Genomic DNA, 21050 nt, shown 5'->3' with positions numbered 1-21050 from the left:
TGTTTCAATGCCATTCTCCCAAATCATCCCACCCTCTCCCTCTCCCACAGAGTCCAAAAGACTGTGCTATACATCTGTGTCTCTTTTGCTGTCTCGCATACAGGGTTATCGTTACCATCTTTCTAAATTCCATATATATGCATTAGTATACTGTATTGGTGTTTTTCTTTCTGGCTTACTTCACTCTGTATAATCGGCTCCAGTTTCATCCACCTCATTAGAACTGATTCAAATGTATTCTTTTGAATGGCTGAGTAATACTCCATTGTGTATATGTACCATAGCTTTCTTATCCATTCATCTGCTGATGGACATCTAGGTTGCTTCCATGTCCTGGCTATTATAAACAGTGCTGTGATGAACATTGGAGTACACGTGTCTCTTTCAGTTCTGGTTTCCTCGGTGTGTATGCCCAGCAGTGGGATTGCTGGATCATAAGGCAGTTCTATTTCCAGTTTTTTAAGGATTCTGCACACTCACTGTGTGTGTGTATATGTTTATATGTGTATGTATGTGTGTTTATCAACTTTAAATGTACAATATGATAAATTTTGAAACGTGTACATGTACAGGAAGGTAACCACCACCACAAACATAAACATAGAGCAATTCTTTTATGCCAAGTGTCCCCTTGTATATTAATAATTTTGGATTCTAGATCCTCCCTGAAATCCTCACCTTGACAAGCACTGATCATTTTTTCCTATAGCCATAGGAAAAAGTGATTTTTCCTATAGTCTTGTTTTTTTGTGGAATTTTTATATAAATGAAAATGACTAGGATATAGTCTTCTGTGTCTAGTTTCTTTTAATTATCACAATCCTTGTGAGATTCACCCAAACTGCTTGGTGTATTCTTAGTTCTCCTTTTACTAAGTAACTTATTACATACATATACTACAATTTGTTTATCCTTTGAATAGATTGATGATGGGCAATTGGGATTCTTCTATTTTGTGTTATTATGAATAAATTTCTGTGAATATTTACATACAAAAAATTAAACCTAGGATACAGCAAACCAATTAGGAGAAAAATGATTTTGTTGAAATCCTTGATTGACTTTGTTTTCTTTTTTAATTAGGAAGAAGAGCGTGTTCCCTTTACCACATGGGGAAAGTGTATACGTGTAACCCTCTGTGCCAGTGCTGTCTTTTTCTGGGTAAGAGTCTGCAACGGGTGTTTTTCAGTATCTAATTTTAAATGTTGAGAAAACTGAAAAGTCGAGCTGGAAACTGTGCAGTCTCATAAAAAAGATTGATTCCAGAGAACAATTAAGCTACCACATGGAGTGGCTCTCAAGGTTTCACAGTAACTCCCACTACGCATGGCTCTTCCAGCTTTTTTTTTACCTCTATTCTTTAAGTCAGATCCATGGTTCAGGTTTTCCAGTTTCTAATAGAAAGACCAGATGGGAGGCATCAAGTATTCTAAAATTTTCCAAGAGTAGCCTTAATATAAAGATAATAGGAACTATCAAAAATAAAACTTCTAAAAGACACGAAATCTTAAATGATTCTAGATAAAAAGACAGTGCTTCTAAAATATCAGAACTTAAAGTAATTTTGTGTTTATTATTAATAAAATCATATTGTTGCTGTTCAGTCACTAAGTTGTGTCTGACTCTTTGTGACCCCATAGACTGCACCACACCAGGCTTCCCTGTCCTTCACCATCTCCCAGAGTTGCTCAAACTCCTGTCCATTGAGTCAATGATGCCATCTAACCATCTCATTCTCTGTCGCCCTCTTCTCCTACCCTCAGTCTTTCTCAGTATTAGGATCTTTGCCAGTGAGTCAACTCTTCCCATCAGGTGGCCAAAGTATTGGAGATTCTGCTTCAGCATCAGTCCTTCCAACAAATATTCAGGGTTGATTTCCTTCAGAATTGACTGGTTTGATCTCCTTGAAGTCCAAGGGACTCTGAAGAGTCTTCTCCAGCACCACAGTTTGAAAGCATCAGTTTTATGGCCTTCTTTATGGTCCACCTCTCACATTCATACATGACTACTGGAGAAACCATATCTGTAACTATATGGACCTTTGTTGGCAGTGTGATGTCTCTGCTTTTTAAATATGCTGTCTAGGTTTATCATAGCTTTTCTTCCAAGGAGTGAGTATCTTTTAATTTCATGGCTGCAGTCACTCTCTGCAGTGATTTTGGAGCCCAAGAAAATTAAATTAAATTAAATTAATTCCACATTTCCCCATCTATTTGCCACAGAGTGATGAGACCAGATGCCATGATCTCAGTTTTATGAATGTTGAGTTTTAAGCTAGCTTTTTCACTCTCCTCTTTCACCTTCATCAAGAGGCTCTTTAGTTCTTTGCTTTCTGCCATCAGAGGGGTATCATCTGCATATCTGAGGTTGTTGCTGTTTCTCCTGGCAGTCTTGATTCCAGCTTGTGATTCATCCAGCCCAGCGTTTTGCGTGATGTACTCTGCATGTAAGTTAAATAAGTAGAAGGACAATATATAGCCTTGATGTACTCCTTTCCCAATTTTGAATCATTCTGTTGTTCCATGTCCAGATCTAACTATTGCTTCTTGACCTGCAAATAGGTTTCTCAGGAGACAGGTAAGGTGGTGTGGTATTATCATCTCTTTAAGAATTTTCCACAGTTTATTGTGATCCACATAGTCAAAGGCTTTAGCCTACTTAGTTAAGCAAAAGTAGATGTTTTTCTGAAATTCTCTTGACTTTTTCTATGATCCAGTGGATGTTGGCAATTTGTTCTCTGGTTCCTCTTACTTTTCTAAATTCAGCTTGTACATCTGGAAGTTCTTGGTTCATTTACTGCTAAAGCCTAGCTTGAAGGATTTTGAGCATTTCCTTGCTAACATGTGAAATTGGTGCAATTGTGCAATAGTTTGAACATTCTTTGGCATTGCCTTTCTTTGGGATTGGAATGAAAACTGACCTTTTCCAGTCCTGTGGCCACTGCTGAGTTTTCCAAATTTTCTGGCATATTGAGTGCAGTACTTTCACAGCATCATCTTTTAGGATTTTAAATAGCTTAGCTGGAATTCCATCACCTCCACTAGCTTTGTTTGTAGTGATGCTTCCTAAGGCCCACTTGACTTCACATTCCAGGACGTCTGGCTGTAGGTGAGTGACCACACCGTCATGGTTATCCAGGTCGTTGAGACCTTTTTTGCACAGTTCATCTGTGTATTCTTGCTACCTCTTCGCAGTCTCTTCTGCTTCTGTTAGGTCCTTGCTGTTTCTGTCCATCTTTTGGGGGCTTATTATTAATAAAATCATATTAGTAACATAATGAGTTTTATTAGCTCAAGAGACTTACCTGCTGGCTCAGCAGTAAAGAATCTGCCTGCAATTCAGAAGGCACAGGAGATACAGGTTCAATCCCTGGGTGGGGAAGACCCCCTGGAGAAGAAAATGGCAACCCATTCCAGTATTCTTGCCTGGAAAATTCCATGAACAGAAGAGCCTGGCAAGCTACCATCCATGGGGTCACAAAGAATCAGACACAACTGAGCACATGGTACAACATTAGCTTAAGGATAACCAGGTTAGAGAATAGGACATGAAGCCCAGATATGAGCTCAATAATAATTTAACATATGAAAAGGAAGGCATTACAAATCAGGGAGATCAGTAAAGATTATTCAGTAAGTGGCAATGAAACAGTTGTTAGCTATTTGGGAAAAAAAGAAAGGAAAGATTGAAATCATACTCTAAACCACATTCTGTGATAAATTCCAGAAAAGAAACATTAAAAAGGTAACATCATAAAAAATTAGAAGTAAATATTGATATCAGTTCAGTTCAGTCGCTCAGTCGTTATATACAATTTCTAGATGTGGAAGAAGTTTCAGAGGAAAGTATTTCCCAGTTTCTATGCATCAAAAGCATCCTAAATTTAAACAGAACATCCAGAGGAAATATTTGTCAACAAATAGGACAAAGGGCTAGTTCCTTCAATACATAAAGACTTCAGAGCACTTCTAAGATAACACCAAAAATCTCGGGAGTTAAGAATGCAGAGGAGATGAATATGCATTCAGAAAGGAAAAAGATACAATGGCAGATGTCAAGCCTCAGTGGTAATTCAATCAGCGCACATGAAAATGAAATACAGTTTTTCACCTCTCAGATGATAAGACTCTAAGGATGAAGTGCCAAGTGAGCATCTACTCTCATACCTAGACTACTGGATTTATACACTGCTCTAGCCTTCTTAGGAAGCAGTTTGGCAGTACATATCAAAAGTCAAAAATATTCTTATGCTTTAATCTACTAATTCAGCTTTTAAAAACTTTTAATCAGGAAGTATTTCAAAATGATAAAAATCAGCATGGATTTACTCAGACATTTTTATATATATTTCATGTACATATATAAATATTATATATACATATATAAAATCTCTGCCAAAAATGTCCTCCTTCCACCTTTCATACAGTAGAATATTGGACAGCCATGAAAAAGTATGTCCACAAAAATACTTTATGACCTTTAAAAATGTTAAGATTATGATGGGCTTAGGAACAAAGTTAATATGTAAAATAACTTTTAGATGCAAAGAGTACATAGTTCTGAAGGAATTAGGCCTACATATAGATGCATTCTTTCCTATTTTTATCTTTTATTCATTTTGATATTTGGAGTCTTTCAATTGTAGGTGACAGAAGATCAGTCTCCGGTTGGTTTAAACAATAATCAAAAAATGGGAATGGGTGAGATTTCTTGGTTCTTATAACTGAAAAATCTCATGTCTGAGGTGTGACTTCAGTCAAGGGTATTGTAGCCCAGATGATGTCAAGGCTGGTTGTGTTCTGACTTCAGTCTGTGTCCAGTGGCGTCCCAGTATAGTGCTTCTAGGCATCCCTCAAGGGCACACGATGGCTGCAGTCTTCCAGATGTCACGTCACATCCAAGCCAAAAAAGGTCTACTTAACAGTTTCCCATGTTGACAGAGGAAGCTCATCTATCATGTGGGTACTAGCATTATGTCCTCACATCTCGGTGGCTCTTAGTAGGTTATTTGCCAATCCTTGAATCGGGTGCTGAGCCAATAGGATGAGACACTTATCTCAAACCAATTGGGATCTACATGTGGAGCCCAGGGAGGGTGGGCAGTAGAGCCCAAACCACTAGAATAAAAAAAGAGAGGAGGTTATTTACCCTAAAACAAAACTAGGTGCTTTTCTAAGACAGGGAACAGATCCCAGGCAGCAGAAGCAACCAGTGTCCAGTGTCCACAATCAGGGTACTTTCCAATTTGCTCTAAAAACATACATTAAAGTCATGATCAGAAAAAATGAAATGTAAGAAACTGGAGGAAGGATGAAAAGTTTCCCTGTCTCTTTAAGAAGTATTGAATCCATTAAGTGCTCTAAAGAAAAATGGAAACATGTCAAGGTTGTAAAAGTTCTGAAATGAATTAGAATTCAACCATGTAGGAGGCAGTGCCATATAGAATTTCCTGTTTCTTGGACTTGAGAATCTCAGTTCTCTCACTAGTTGCTTAATTGGGAGCTTATTGCTTCGTCTCTTTGTGGCTCTATTTCCTCATCTGTAAAAAGAAATACAATACTACCTACCTCACAGGACAGTTGTGAGGATTTTAAAAAATATGTGGATGCTGAAGCAATAGTAAGCATTTAAAGAATCTCAACTATTAATGATTACTGAATTTTAAAAATTACTAGCAGACTTAAAAAAAACTATTTCAGTGAGTGGCCTGTGTGTGTTGTACATTTCTCTCAGCCTTAACTAATTTTCACACATACACACACAGTATTATTTCCTTTCACAAGTGTGAAGCCTTAACTGTGAAGCAAAGGAGATAATGAGAGAGTTTAGAGCAGGAAGTAGAATGCTTTACCCACAAACTGATAGCTTCAAAAGTAAGGAAAACATCTTTTTAACTCTTTGGGCCACCATAATCATAGCTAAACTTTAGATAGTGCTTTTCATGTGCCTGGGCTTAATGCTCTGTTTTTACCTGTAGTAACTCACTGAAGCCTCACAATAATCCTATCGATTAGTTGCTGTTATTATCCCCCCATTATATGGGTGAGGAAATTGAATGCCCCAAAGGCTAAATAATTTGCACTAGGCGGAGGAGCTGGGATTTGAACTCTGGAGTGCGGCCAGGCTTGTGATCGCTCCCTCTACTGCCCCCAAATGGTAGAAACCAGCTCCCCTCTGTGACTGTAAACAACATGATTTGCTTGGCCCCGTAATTCACATTCACTGTAGCTTTCTCTATCATGGCAGTCATCACAGGCCATCAGAGACACTGAATACATGCTTCCGGAATGTGTCCAAGAAGGTAGATTCAAAGGAATGCAGTTTAAAAATGGAACCTTCAGCGTGCCCCATTCAGAGGCCAGAGAAAACCCACCTAGTGAGGAAGTGTCTGCTGTGTTTGACACCCGCACTGATCCTGGGTCTGTGCAGTCAAACTACAATGGATTAGGGAAATGAATCTTGTGCAGGTGCAGGTATAAATAACTGCCGGTTTAAGATCTCAAGATCCAAGTATAAAACGCGTGTGAAGTGTTTGTCAGCAGAGAGCTGCCTGCTGCCGTTTCCGGTAGTGACCTCGGGGCACCTCTGCAGCTTCACTGCTTCTCCTCAGGGTTTCCTCAGCTGTGGGGATGAAGACAGCAACCAGCACCTGCTCACCCACCCCCTCAAGTCAGTGAGAGGTTCTCTGTTGGAAGGAAACATATCCTTTTCTTGGGCTATGCTGTCCTGTGCTTAGTTTCTCCATAGTGTCTGGTTCTTTGCAACCCCCATGGACTGCAGCCCACCAGGCTCCTCTGTTCATGGGGATTCTCCAGGCAAGAATACTGGAGTGGGTTGCCATGGACTACAACTAAGCCAAAACCGCTCATTTATAACCTAAGTAATTCCATATCTAGAAGGAATATTTTCACTGGTTCTGCAATCACAGATTTTTTTTCTTCTACCAGAACATGCTACCACTCCATTTTGAAGATACTGTAAAGACTCTCCCTATTTCTCTCTTTTTGTTAGGGCTTCTTATTTTAGAACTGTTTCAGGTTTACAGGAAAAGTCACAGAAAGTACAGAGTTCCCACAGACCCTTCCTTCCCTGCTCACAGCGGCTCCTGCTGTTAGCATCATCCGTTAGTGGGTGTGCCAATTCTTTTGACTTACTATCATTGCTTCTGCTTTCTTTGAAATTTAACATTCTGATTTTCACCCCTCTTGTGGCACTTATGTGAGATTTACATCACTTTGCAACACATGTTGTCCATTTCAGCATGGGGCCGGTTTTTAAGTGTAAAAGTATAATTATTGACGAGTCTCACACTGATGTGTTAATATATTGTGTTTTCAGATCCTGTTGATCATTGCTTCCGTTATTGGGATCATTGTCTACAGGCTCTCAGTGTTCGTTATATTTTCTGTAAACCTTCGCAAGATCTCTAATGGAACAGACCCAATCCAGAAGTATGTAACTCCACAGATGGCCACATCCATCACTGCTTCCCTCATCAGCTTTATCATCATCATGATTCTGAACACTATATATGAGAAAGTGGCAATCATGATTACTAACTTTGGTAAGGTCCTGCTATATATCTATAACATGGGTCTTTTCTAAGCCATTTTTAGAACCAAGTAAAAACAGGGACTGTATATTTTAGGCATTCCAATTACAGTATGTTACAATTTTTAGAAAATTTCAAGTGTAAACATATTTTATCCAGCCTGTCCAAGAAATGAATTATCTCCAGGTTTGCATTAGTAAAAGGGACAAAGCAAAGACAGTCATTATGATGTCCAAGCTCTGTGTAAACAGATCAGTGCTGAATAATATTTTCAATTACATTGTATTATGTACCCTATTGTTGAAAGTAAATAGTCTCTTTATTGCAAATAAGTGGAAGAGGGTCATAATGCCAGTGGTAAATCTGTTCCCGCATTGCCGAGAGGACAAACCGTTAGATTGTTATGCGTCTTCCCCCCACGCTGTTCATATTAATATAGCTCCACTCTCATCAGCTCTGGCGATTGTTGTAAATGTTTCTTCTTTCTGGCTTGTATCCCAGGCAGCTGCTTAGTAGCCAGAGTTAAGTGCTTCCTACACACTGCATGTGGCTGGGTCGTTCTCCAAAATGTTATGTTCAGTGGTCATCTTCTGAAAATGATAAGACTGATTTAAATTCTAAACTCAGAGGACAACCCATTTTGTCTTCCCCCAAATGCTTCCAGCAAACTTTCCCTTTCCAACAGACCTACCTTATTGCAGTTCAGGAAGACAAGAGAATGTCATTCAGCATACTGTTCAACATTAATTTTCTGTCATACACTGAAAGAGGATAGTGCTTGCCTATTTGATATCATTGTGGTTATAAATTTTAAGGAACAGTTGACTACTTTTCTGCCCTTTGGGATATTGTTTCTCCTAGGGGGGAAACTCAACAATGTGTAAACTTGGAATTAACATTGTAGCTACATTAAGAAATTCAGAACAGCTGAAATGGAAACTGAATTGTATTTTTTTAATCATGTTAACTCATGAATCAGTATGATTTTGATTAGGGTCTCAAAGCTGTTAGCAATTTTAAAATCTTAACATTTCTTTTAACTACAGAACTCCCAAGGACCCAGACTGATTATGAGAACAGCTTAACCATGAAGATGTTCTTATTCCAGTTTGTCAACTACTACTCTTCGTGTTTCTACATCGCATTCTTTAAGGGCAAATTTGTGGGTTATCCAGGAGATCCAGTTTATTGGCTGGGAAAATACAGAAATGAAGAGGTGTGAATATAGAGTTATGTTCTCTTGGCAATTTAAGCTGTTGCGTGTTTTCTCTTAGTTGCCCAATGAAAAGTATATTCTTTACATTTTCATTGTATATTCCTTACAATCTTTTTTAGCCTAAACTAGAATTTTAGAAAAATAAATAAAATTAATGACTATTTCATGTTAGATCCATCTAAAATTTAAATGGGACTCTTTAATATTTCAGTGTGACCCAGGTGGGTGTCTACTTGAACTGACAACACAGCTGATAATCATCATGGGAGGAAAAGCAATCTGGAATAACATACAAGAAGTGTTACTTCCGTGAGTACCGAGTTGTGTAATCTTGAGGATAGAACGGCCCACCCATCACACTCACTTCCCTGCATGTCTACATTGCTGCACGCCCACCTCTAACATGGAGGAGACTCTCTGCTTATTATCCAGCCAACAGTGTGCACGTATCCAGTGTTTAATAATGATATTTTAAAACCTTTCTATTAAACATAAATCCCCATCTGCTATAGTTTCTGCCTATTAGCCCATCCTTGGGGGCTGATGGATCATAGCCCTCTGAGAGATGGCCCTTGTTGGAGCTTCAGACTAAGTTTTTTCACAGCTTGTTACAACTTTCTCCACCTTTTATACGTGCATTTAAAAATCAGTAATAATAATTTGTTGAGTTCTAAGTATGTGCCAGTCAGTGTATTAAGTGCTTTATATACTCTCTCATTTAATCATGCAAACAATGCTTATTTTTATTTCCCTTCTGCAGATAAAGAATCCATGTCTTAATTAGGTTAAATGATTTGCCCGAGTTCACACAGCCAATAAGAGGCTACCGTGGGTTCGTGTAAAACCCCATGGCTCCAAATCCATGTGCTTTTAAGAACAGAGGTTCATTTATGGTCCTAAAGCACCATGCTATGTAGCAGTTTAGGAGACAGTTGTCAAAAATAACTACAAAGGTTTTGACTTACAGTTCTTTTCCTGGAAATGAGAACAGATGTTAGCTAAGGTCACTCTGTTTTTTTCAATGAAACCCAATCCCATATCAGAGTGGACAATTCCAATGCCATCTGCAATTTCTGCATATTTCAGCTTACTGTCTTAGCATTCTATTGCTGCTTTAACAAATATCCCCACAGTTAATGATTATTGGAAGGAAATGAGGGGGGAGCCCCACAAAATAATAAATTGAATATTAATATCCTGTGGGTCCTGAAACTCAGAAGTCTGCAGAGGTCTCACTGGGCTGACATCAAGGTGCTGGCAGGGCTGCTTCCTCCAGGCTCTAGGGTAATCTGTATCTTTGCCTTTTCCAGCTCCTAGAGGCTACTTGCATCCCTTGACCTAGGACTTCTTTTCTCCATCTCACAGCCAGCAAGGTTGCCTGTCTCTGACTCTTTTCTGTGGTTACACCTCCCTCCCACACCCCTCTCTACCTTCTCTTCTGCCTCCATCTTGCACTTTTAATGACCCTTTGAGTACACTGGGCCCCCCTGGATAATCAAGTCTTGTCTCTCATAGAGTCAGCTGATTAGCACCCTTACCTGCATCTGCACCCATAGTTTTCATATGTTCTGGGGATTAGGATGTGGACATCTTTGGGAAGACTATTTTCCTGCCTGCCACACTACCCTTTTCAAGATGATTTCTGGCTCTGAGTTTCTGTTGTCACAAAACTGTTGATCCCTCTCTTGTCTTGCTCCCACATCGGTACTCTGCTCCTGCCAGCCTGAATGCTGAATGCAACCTTCTCAACGTCCTCCAAAACCACTCACACAAGCAGGCCTTATTGATGTTTGGGGCGTGGAGGAGAAACTTAGGCAACTTGACTCTCGAAATGCAAACTCCATCTCTTTAGGCTTTCATCCCACTGTACTACTGAGGATCTTGCTGTTGCTGTTTACTTATCACCCTTCTCTGTAGGCTCCAGAACACGAACAGTCTGCCCTGTCTTCCTGCCACCACACCCAGCTTCCTTCTCATCTTTTCTTCTCCCTCTCCTAAACCTTTCTTCTCTCTCCCTCATTACCAAGTTTCTGTTTATTCTCTTTGTAGAGCAGTTAATTTCTTGACTTTTTTTTTTTTTTCTTTTCTGTTTTTGAAGAGCAAAACCTTTTGGGTTTCAGCATGTCCTTCCACATTTCTTCAGTGGAGCTTTATCTTCTATCTTCAGTGTGAATTATCAGGGTCTGTCTGTAAATAAGGACATCCTTTTTTCTCCAGTTCCATCCATCCCCCTCAAAAACAGATTCTGATCTTAGCTGTGAAATGAATACTTTTTTGCCCTACTGTGCAGTAGACAATACTTACCTTGGGCTCACAGTTAGATTTTTTCCAGATGAGTAAAAGTAGGTTGTGTGCAAATAATACTATGTTTCCATATGAAAATGAATGTATCAAATAGAGGAAAAGCTTAACTCAGATTACCAAAAAAAAAAAAGCATTTTCTGAAGGAAATAGGTTAGTTACCTAACACTGAGTATTAGTGAATAATTCATCAGTGAGCTACTTTCTGATTTAAACAATCAAGGAGAAGGGTATATTTCCTAAACCAGTACTGAGAAATTCATACAAAATGGAATTTGTTCATGTGAAATAGTTAAAAATAAAGGATACATTATAGTATCAGTGGTTTGTCTATACCTTCACTTTAAGGAAACATATTTTTGTAAATTCTTGTGAGCTGAACTTTGCCTTCAGGTATTTTTATTACTCACCTAGAATATTTAGGTAATGTGTTTTGAATTATGTTTCCCTTCTCTGAAAACTGGGAGTGCTAAATGTTAGGCAAGTTAGGGACTTCCCTGGTGGTCCAGTGGCTGAGAGTCCATGCGTCCAATACAGGGGGCCAGGGTCTATCCTCAGTCAGGGAACTAAATCCCACATGCTGCCACAAAGGTCCTGAATGACACAGTGAAGATCAAAGATCCCGTGTGCTGCAACTAGTACCAAGCATAGCCAAATAAATAAATTACTTTTTTAAAAAATTAGGCCATTTAGAGAATAGCTTCTGCTCTTTATAAAGGTGCCAGTTTCCTTCCTTCCTTTTTCATACAACATTCTAACATAGATATATCAGTTTCTTTTGCTATCAGAACTACACCTATTCCAAAAACACATAGAAAGGAGAAAGAAAACTTACAAAAGTTAGTGGCTATTTTCACACCATTTAAATATGTCAAAAGGAACATGCATACTGAGTTGCTTAGTCATGTCCAACTCTTTACAACCCCACGTACTGCAGCCTGCCAGGCTCCTCTGTCCATGGGGATTCTCTAGGCAAGAATACTGGAGTGGGCTGCCATGCCCTCCTCCAGGGGATCTTCCCCACCCAGGGATCGAACCCACATCTCTTCTGTGTCTCCTGCATTGCCGGCGGATTCTTTACTGTCTGAGTGACCCATGAAATGAATTTCACCATAAACCTACCTGCTTCCACCCTCAGCTCCACTTGGGGTCCTTGCCTAGGGTTCTCAGAAGCAGATCTAGTTCCCTTTAGGGGGCTGGGGAGATCGCTCTAGCACATGCATGAGCATGTGGCATTTAGTAGGTCCTCAGTAGAGCCAGCTGAGTGAATGAGTGACTCATGTGCTTCAAATACAAACGTCAGTAAATTAATGGAATTGTTCACTGGACCCAGAGAACAAGCCTAGAGCCCTTTGGCCTTCCCAGCCTCACTTCCTTTTTTGATAATTAGAGCATTCCTGGGAATTTTATTCTGCACTTGACAAAAAACTAGTACAGTTCCTGCATTAAGCTACTAACTCTGAAGAAATTTTATGATAAAATGTTAAAAAAAAAAAGAGTTAAACATCCAAAATGCCTTAGCATTGTCCTTTGGTGTTTAGATAATGGATGGCTGTAATTCTCTTCCTTTATATGTTTTCTGTATTTTCCACAGTGAACACTCACTATTTAGATAATAAGAAAAAGCAGACTTTTTACAAGAGGAAATATCTCTTGTCAACATATAATTTGACTAGAGAATGAATGAGAGACATACAATAAGAGAATCCTAAGTACGGGTATTCTTCACTCTACACGCTCAGCCTTAAAATTCAGGAACAGTAAACTCAGGAGTCAAATAGATTCAGATAGTGAAGGATGCTTGTATTCAAAATTAGCAAGTGGAAATATCCTACACAGAAATGGTGATGATCTATAATATATGGATAAAATGTGGTAATAAAGAGACAAAGACAAAATGAGGTGTAAAGTGTTTCATACCACACTTTACATGTAGTAAATACTCAATAAAGGGCAATTTTTTTTATGATAGTGTTTGACTAATATGCATGGTCCATTCCTAAGAAAATTACTTTGTAACCCACGCTTAGAGGAAGAATCTTTTTCCCCAGCCTTGACCAGGGGAAGAAGCATCCAGTGTGTCTATACTTTTTTAAAGTTTTATAGGTGATTCTCATGGGCAATTAAATTGATATTCCTGTACTAGAATCATAACCCAATAGAAAAACCCAAAAGACCACGAACAATAACAGATGGACTTCAAACCAAGATTTCCTGCTACAGATGAGCCATTCAACTCAGACTGAGCACAAGGTTCAGAGTGTGAAGCTCAGAAAAGCAGGCTAGTCGGGACTTCTGATTTGACCTAATAGGATTGGTGGTGGGAGGCAATACAGTACAAGGAACAAGCGCCAGATGAGTCAGTCATGCAAGTGGCTGCCAGGACAGAAGTTTCATCCTGAATCCAAGTCATGATGGATTTGGGTCCCTGACCGTGAAAGATCGTTTTCTCTGGAGCCTGGAGAGGATTTCGCGAGAGGCTGAGGCTGAAAGTGTGAGGGCAGAGCAAAAACTAAACCAGTAGAACCCAGTGATCTTGAGTTTGGGTGTCACGAAGGGAGATGGATGTGTGTGGTCTTTGTTGCCACGTGTACCATAAGGGCCCTTGGAATGTCTGAAGAACGGTGCATTCCCGGCCAAACCTCAGACTTGATTACAGAGCTCCGGGTTGCGGCCTCGGAAGTAACACCAGCAACAAGTGCTCCACGTCATTCTTGTAAGTGCTGAAGTGAGATGCAAGCCAAGACTCTAAATAACTTCGCTCTCATTTACTGTTGGCCTCAGCCAATTAGCCTCTGTTCGTCAAAAGAAAATCTCACACAGGGGGTTTTGATGTGTTAGGAAGTTTGCTAAATCCTCATCTGTTCTGAGTCATTTCATTCTGACAACAACCCTGGGCAGTGTAGGTTTTATCACCCCATTTTATGTAAACTTGACTAACGTTATAACGAATAAGAAGTGTGGATTCAGATCCAGGGATATGTCTGAACCCATATCCCCTCCACTTCCACAGCCTCCTGCTCTTCCCCTGATGTCAAAGAAGAAAGAAGTAGGGAAAGATTGTGAAGCCAAGGGCACCGTTGCTTGTAGAGAAATCTCCCCTTAGCAAGCCTGGGGAAGTGTCAGTGAGCAGTTAACACTGAGATCAGGAGCACTGGGAAACCCAGCATGGTCAGCTATTTGTAATTCACATCTTACACTCTGTGTGGGTGCGTGGGTATGTGTGTACATACAGGTGTTCACGTGCAACACATACAGTGGTCTTTACAGTGAAGTCCTTATAAATGTGCTGTGTAATCAGCCAGAGCTTAACCAGATGCTATGTTTTTTGCTGTTGTGGTGCATCTTCTGATGAACTCGACAAGTAAACCACAAGCCAGCTGTTATTTCAGGGGACAACAGCCCTATAAGCTAGAGCTGCACACCTTGTTTCAGTGCCAACTGTTTCCAATTTCTTTTCAAGAGAAATTGCCATTAAAAAGGGTAGAGGGGGGTGGGGCATTCAGCTGGCCCAGAATCTTCTGAGAAAGAAAAACACATACCCAAGAGGAAACACAGGACTGCTCTGCGGGGCAGCTTCCAGCACTGGGCCAGGATTCCTCCGAGCTCTGCACTGACTTTGAGGAAATATGTCACATCTTTGGTCTTTAATTTGTTCAGCTGAAAATAGGGCCTTAGATCGTCTTATCCAAAGTCAAAGGATGTCACTTTTCTGCACAGTGCCCTCAATGATTCCCCACTTCCTTCAGTGTAAAATAATGCCCAAACCTCACTGTGGTCTCTTAGGCTCCAACCCCCACAATCAACAGACTTACTTTTCTCTTTGCCCTCGACCACATGGGCCTCCAGACTTCCCTGATGGCTCAGCAGGTAAATAATCCGCCTGCTACACAAGAGTCGCAGGTTTGATCTCTGGATCAGGAAGATCCCCTGAAGGAGGGCACGGCAACCCACTCCAGTATTTTGCCAGGCAAAGAGTCAGAAGTGACTGAGCACACACGCACTCTGGCCTCTATGCCTTGTTTATTTTCTCTGGTAATTTTCAGTCTGCAAAGATCACTTTGGATAAGAGCAGGAAAATGGTGGGGGCAGGGGGCGGAGCTAAAGTTAATCAAATGGGGAAAAGTATTTTGAAAAAACTAAAATGCCCACATGAATAGAAGGTAGGAGGACAAATCATAGTTACAGTTGTGATAAAACCAGGTATGTAGTCAATATTATTCTTCAAAATATTTTGGGATAGAGAGGCAGAAATAAAAATAAATTTAGCATGAAAACAAGAAATTGAATTCTTGGAAAGATGATGTGTTCAGCTCAAAATGTCAGTAATACTTTTATGCTCTTGGTCTGACAGTATTCTGACTGATAATTTGATCTCTTTGGCAGCTGGGTCATGAACGTGTTTGGACGGTGTCGCACCGTTTCAGGAGCAGAAAAGATAACCCCACGATGGGAACAAGACTACCATCTGCAGCCCATGGGCAAACTGGGGTTATTTTATGAATATCTTGAAATGAGTAAGTCACTAGTGAAATTTGGGGTTGCATGAAATATATTGGAGCATGCTTTGGATCCCCAAAGCATCGATTATAGAGCCAAATTATTATCTAGCCTATTGAAATGGAGTCCATTTTTCTCCACTAGGTAAAATACCATCAGGCTTTCAAATACAGTGACTGTGTGTATCTTTGTCAATATTTGTGTTACACAAAGCTGAAAATGTATTACACAGTGATGAAATGGAATATTCATTGAGGTACATCTTCACCATTAATTCTGAGGATACTTAGGCTGTTGTCTAAAGATGAACTCAGAGCTATTATTAGCTGTGACTCAGCCCTGGCTGGAGTTCATGCAGCACAGCTGTTGGCTGATTCCTTCTGAACAGACTCGTGTGAGCAAGCCTGTGCAAGTAGCCCATGGGAACAAGGGTCACAGGGTCCCCCCAACCCCCTCCACATCTCACACTTGCCTTTGACATTGTATCTATTGCTTCTGGTTGGTGGTTTCTGCCTAATTCCTTGAGTGACCTCATGGCAAATCACTGGCTTGAATTTGAAACTGTTTTGCTGGTCTGGAATTAAGATTTAATACAGGCTCCCTCCTTCTTGGATGTCTCTGTCTGTTTCCGTAGTATTTGCTTGGGCTCTCTTTCTCTTCACTTGAACTTGATTTTAAGCTGTCGGTTGCCTTTAAATGAATGCATCTCAAAATAGATTTCCATTGGAAACACCATCTTTTCTATTATGCATGACACACTTTTATCTAATAGAAGGCTAACAATGGACATGTTTTGTATCTGTGCCCTTTCAGCTCACCATTGCATTGAATTACAGTTTTTTAAGCTTAGGAAAACAGGAAAGGATTTTGACAGGTTTTGCATTTATGCATGCGGGTTTGTGTATTTGCAGAGACACCCCTTTGTGGTTCCTTTATAAGTCTGCATATAGAGGGAGGTTTTTATTAAGTCACATTCTATATATAAAATAATTGCTTTTAAAAATATACATTATATGTGGAAACGCATCTGCTTCTGAATGGTTCCTCTTGCAGTTTCTTTAGTCAACAATGCTTTGCAGCAAGAAGTCTGATTTGAATTTCATTTGTACTTTTGTTATGTTTCATGACCAGGTTCAATTAAGGGTGTAGCCGCAGTCCATAATGTAGACGCTATCTTTCTTTATTCTGTTTATTTTCAAAAGGACTACAAGACAATTATCTGTATTCCAAAATGAGTCATAATTGTAAATATTTCTTACTGGAGTCATTATCAGCATTAATAACAACAATATTATGGGGCAGAATACCATTTGTTATTTTAACACCAAAAAAACTTGGAAAAAAATTATTTTTCTGTAGTTAGTCAAATAAATGGTATAGAAGGCAAAAGTTATATGGTCATGCTTTGGGGAGAAATTGATAGGACTTTTAGAATTTCATAGTCTCATTAAAATAATTACCAGCTAAATAACTTGGCCTCTCAAGGATGGACTTAGACATTATCATACCAAGTGAAGTAAGTCAGAGAAAGACAAATATATCACTTATATGTGAAATCTAAAGAGATGATACAGTGAACTTATTTATAAAACAGAAACAGACTCATAGACATAGAAAAGAAACTTATGGTTACCAAAGGAGGAAAGGGAAAGGGATACATTAGGAGTTTGGGATTAACAGATACATACTACTTTATATAAAATAAACAACAAGGTCTTGCTGTTTTCATGCAGGAAACTATATTAAAAAAAATAATAAAGATAATAATTCAGCCTCACCCGCCTGCATAAGACAGGATGAAATAACAGTGGTTATAGAGAGATTTTTAAATTTTTTTTCTTTCCCATTATGATTTATTACAGGATATTGAATATAGTTCCCTGTGCTATACAGTAGGACTTTGTCATTTATCTATTTTATATACAGTAGTTATCTGCTAATCTCAAACTCCTAATTTATCCCTCCCCCAATTTTTTTTAGATTTATTAAATTGTTTTCCCATTATTCACATAATTCCTAATGAATTAGAAAAGTAATCAGTTTCCAAGCATAGGCAGTCTGTTATTCTGTATTCGGAACCAGAGTGAAATCTATGTTTTGTTCTTTGGGTTTATGGGAGATAGAATTTCCACATGCCTTTTGAATTATTTTTGTTGCTCTAAAGTTAACACAGAGTGCCTGTGGTGGTGAGCTCATCCCCACAGTTTACTCATTAATGATAGCACCATCTACCTTTTTAGCTGCTGAAGGGGACCGTCTTCTTCTTTTTTTTTTTTTTTTATGGGGACCGTCTTCTGACAGACAACCCTGGAGGCCTCCCCTCATACTTGGTTAGGACTCGCGACCAGCTACCAGCTCTGGTCCCCGTGAAGGGAACTAGAACTCCCCTCTGCCTGGACAAACTTTTCCCTTTTCTACCTAAAAAGATTCCTCCCGAGCCTCAGCAGGAGCCCTCAACTTTTCACACAGATTTCCTGCTCTCTTCTCTGGGCATCAGTAGCACTTGACTCTTGTCCTGACGGTATGTGGTTGTGTGCATGCTTCTCTCCCAAGCTGGACTGATCCTGTTGGAAGTAGCACTCGGGCCTCTGCATCTTCCAGTCCTCACCTGGAGCACTGCTGCCTGGACCCTCATGAATATTTATTTAAGTGACTTGAGCTTGGAGTTCAACACACACAAATACAGCTGTTAACTGAGTGAATAGTAGCATTGCCCCAGCAGCCCCCACCAGATTCTGTATGGCCTAGGTTTTTTTTAGTGAAATTCTTTTATTTTGATAGTGAATTCCCCGCCATTCTTTGAGATTATTAGAGTAATCCTGGGTTGTTATCCAAAATTGCTTCCCTAAGTATATGGTCCTGACTTCTGAGAACTCAGACACAGGACATAGGTGAAAGAATTGTCTGTCAGACTTAAAATCTAAAAGCCATAGGGTACCGTTTTGTACTTAGAACACTATACAGCATAAACACCAGTCTCTTGATTCCTTAGTGGTGCCTTCCCAGTGTGCAGGTGCAATAAATGAAATGCAGGGACGTGATGAAGTGGGCTCTGCTCGTCTCTGGTACTGCCTCTTCCATCCTTGCATGTTCACTTGATCTTACCTTCATGAATTATTTTCTCCATTTAATTTACTGTAATTAATATCACTGGTTCTTCAACATCTCCTTGTGCCTACTCCTTTCTTTCCCTCTACAGTGCAACACCCACCCAGGCGTCCCCTACACTCTCCAGAGCCAGGCCTGTCTTCCCCCACTCCCCCATCTCTGCTCTGTTTCTGCCTACACCTGCCCTGATGCTTCCTCATCTTTGCAGGATAAACGTTCTAAAATGGAACCTATTTGTAGGCCTCTCATCTCTTAATCACTTATTCATTCATTCATCCATCCATCCATCTCACAAACATTGAGCAACTGCTGTGCTGAACCCTGGATCAGTTGCTGGGGATACCAAGCCAAGTAAAACTTGGTGTCTGGCCTCCCAGGGCCAAGTGAGGGATAGCAAGTGCTTGGTGGGTTGCTAAGCAGGTGAGCACAGATCAGACTTGTAGAACAGGTGATAAACTAGATTTTGGAAGGGTGATTGGAAGGTAGCTATCAAAAGTGTGATAGAGAATGGACATTTCATGCAGAGAGATGGGTGCAGTCACAGGTACAAAGACACGAAACAGCTTGGCCAGTTTAGAGAACGGCAAGTAAACAAGGTATGACTAGAACAAAGGAGCCATAGAAATATCAGGTGGAAATATCAGGTGAGCAAGGGCTGTACCCTGATGGGTCTTGTGTGCTTAGCCAGGACACCTGAACTTATCCTTAAAGAAATACGGACACTTTGGAATATTTGTAAGCAAGAAAATTGAATAATGTGTATATGAAGAAGATCCAATTATTCTGGCAGCAGAATGAAAGATAATATTTTATGTTGTGCCCATATTTGGTGGGAAGAGGATAGATAAGGGGGCCACACCATAACCTGACAAAAGCACCTAAGTGGAGTCTATGGGCTTAGGTAAAGGAGACAGATTTGATAGGTGTTACAGAGATGACTAGTGTGGCAGGAGAGGAATAGAATTGTTGAGATAACTTCCAGGAGACTGAATACAAGTCTCCTGGATGGAATACAAGGAGAGGAGCTGGTTTTGAGGAAACAGTTCTAAGTTGGATATTTTGACCGTGAGGTGTCTATGAGACATCAGAGAGGTGAGGTCCATTATTAAGTTGGTTTCACCAGTCAGGAGCTAAGACAAGCTATTGCTGAGGCCATTGGGATGATTCAGGCCTGCCAAGTGGAGAGTGGAGGCCCTGGAGAAAGGGGGCATTTAAAGGGTAAAGTGTGGGAAAGAAATCCACGAAGAGAAGAACAGCAGAACAGTTGGGAGAAAACTGGCGGAGACTTGTGTGAACAAAGAGACATCTATAACCTTACTTGAGAGGGATATGAACATTGACTAAAAGGAGCATAATGAAAATGGACAGGGAGGGAAACAACAAGAGCTCAAGGCCCCATAATTGCTAGGACTATGGGGAAAAATATAAGAAGCACTATAGTTAGTCTTTAAAAATATGTGTTGTGGGAGGAGGAGTACAAAAGGGAGGGGGCAAATGTATACCTATGGCCGATGCGTGTTGATGTATGGCAAAAAGCCATCACAATATTGTAAAGTAATTATCCAGCAGTTAAAAGTAAAATGTGTGTGTGTGTATGTATGTATATATGTACACACACACTTCTACCTTGGTTTTTAAAAATTATTTAACTAGACAAAAATCAACAGGGAAAAACATTCCACAGAGAAGAAAATATTTGGCCATGTCAAAAGCTGCCTGGGGTGGGAGAGAACTGCCTAGTAATCATAAACAAGGACTGAATATGTACATTGGCTTTGGCGTGTGCAGCCACCAACAGAGTGAGCAAGACGAGTCTCAGTGCCATGGTGAGGGCCGCAGAAGACGTAGAGCTTGGAATGGCAGAGAAGTAATCAATGTTGGGACTTCTTCAAGAAACGTGACTTATAAGTAAAAAAGAAAGCATATCAGAGGGCAGTTCAGGATCGTGAGCAAGTTTCAGGCGAGGGTTATTTTTGTTTTTTCGATGGATGTTTTTTGCCTTGCTACTTTGATAGGCCTTGGTTGTTCTTGGTTTCAAAAGTTGTTTAGAAAGTTCCTCTCACCTGAATATCAGAAGAGATTAAACCATCTTGGTTTTTTCTGCCTTTTTTTTTTTTTTTTTAGTTAAAAAAAAAGTTTAATCCATCTGGAATTCCTTTTGATATCAAGAGTGAAGACTCCATACCAGCTCTTCTAATGATTTAGCTAATTACTTCAATACTTGAATCTAATGATTTGAAACATCATTTTTATAATATATTGAAATCCCATGAATATCTCCATATGTTCTTGAAATTTATTCTATTTAATTCGTACTGTCTATTAATGCACTAGTTTTAAATTGTTTCCATTGCCATAGCTTTATAATATACA

The 21050-nt window shown here is 39.8% G+C and overlaps 1 protein-coding gene across 2 annotated transcripts in view; it reads left to right on the top strand.

The window, feature by feature from the left end:
* ANO6 (anoctamin 6) overlaps nucleotides 1–21050 on the top strand; it is a 234369-nt gene that overhangs the window by 196308 nt on the left and 17011 nt on the right. For both annotated transcript variants that reach the window (XM_010833117.1, XM_010833118.1), the window contains 5 exons: nucleotides 1084–1161; nucleotides 7339–7564; nucleotides 8599–8768; nucleotides 8980–9077; nucleotides 15456–15586. In XM_010833117.1, the coding sequence (XP_010831419.1) occupies nucleotides 1084–1161; nucleotides 7339–7564; nucleotides 8599–8768; nucleotides 8980–9077; nucleotides 15456–15586 (703 nt within the window). The remainder of the gene's footprint in view (nucleotides 1–1083; nucleotides 1162–7338; nucleotides 7565–8598; nucleotides 8769–8979; nucleotides 9078–15455; nucleotides 15587–21050) is intronic.

Source organism: Bison bison, unplaced genomic scaffold (assembly GCF_000754665.1).
Source record: "Bison bison bison isolate TAMUID 2011002044 unplaced genomic scaffold, Bison_UMD1.0 scf7180017862984, whole genome shotgun sequence".
In the NCBI taxonomy this organism is placed as follows: domain Eukaryota; kingdom Metazoa; phylum Chordata; class Mammalia; order Artiodactyla; family Bovidae; genus Bison; species Bison bison.
The sequence above is the reverse complement of the archived record's forward strand: the minus strand, read 5'-3'. Positions and strand labels throughout refer to the sequence as shown.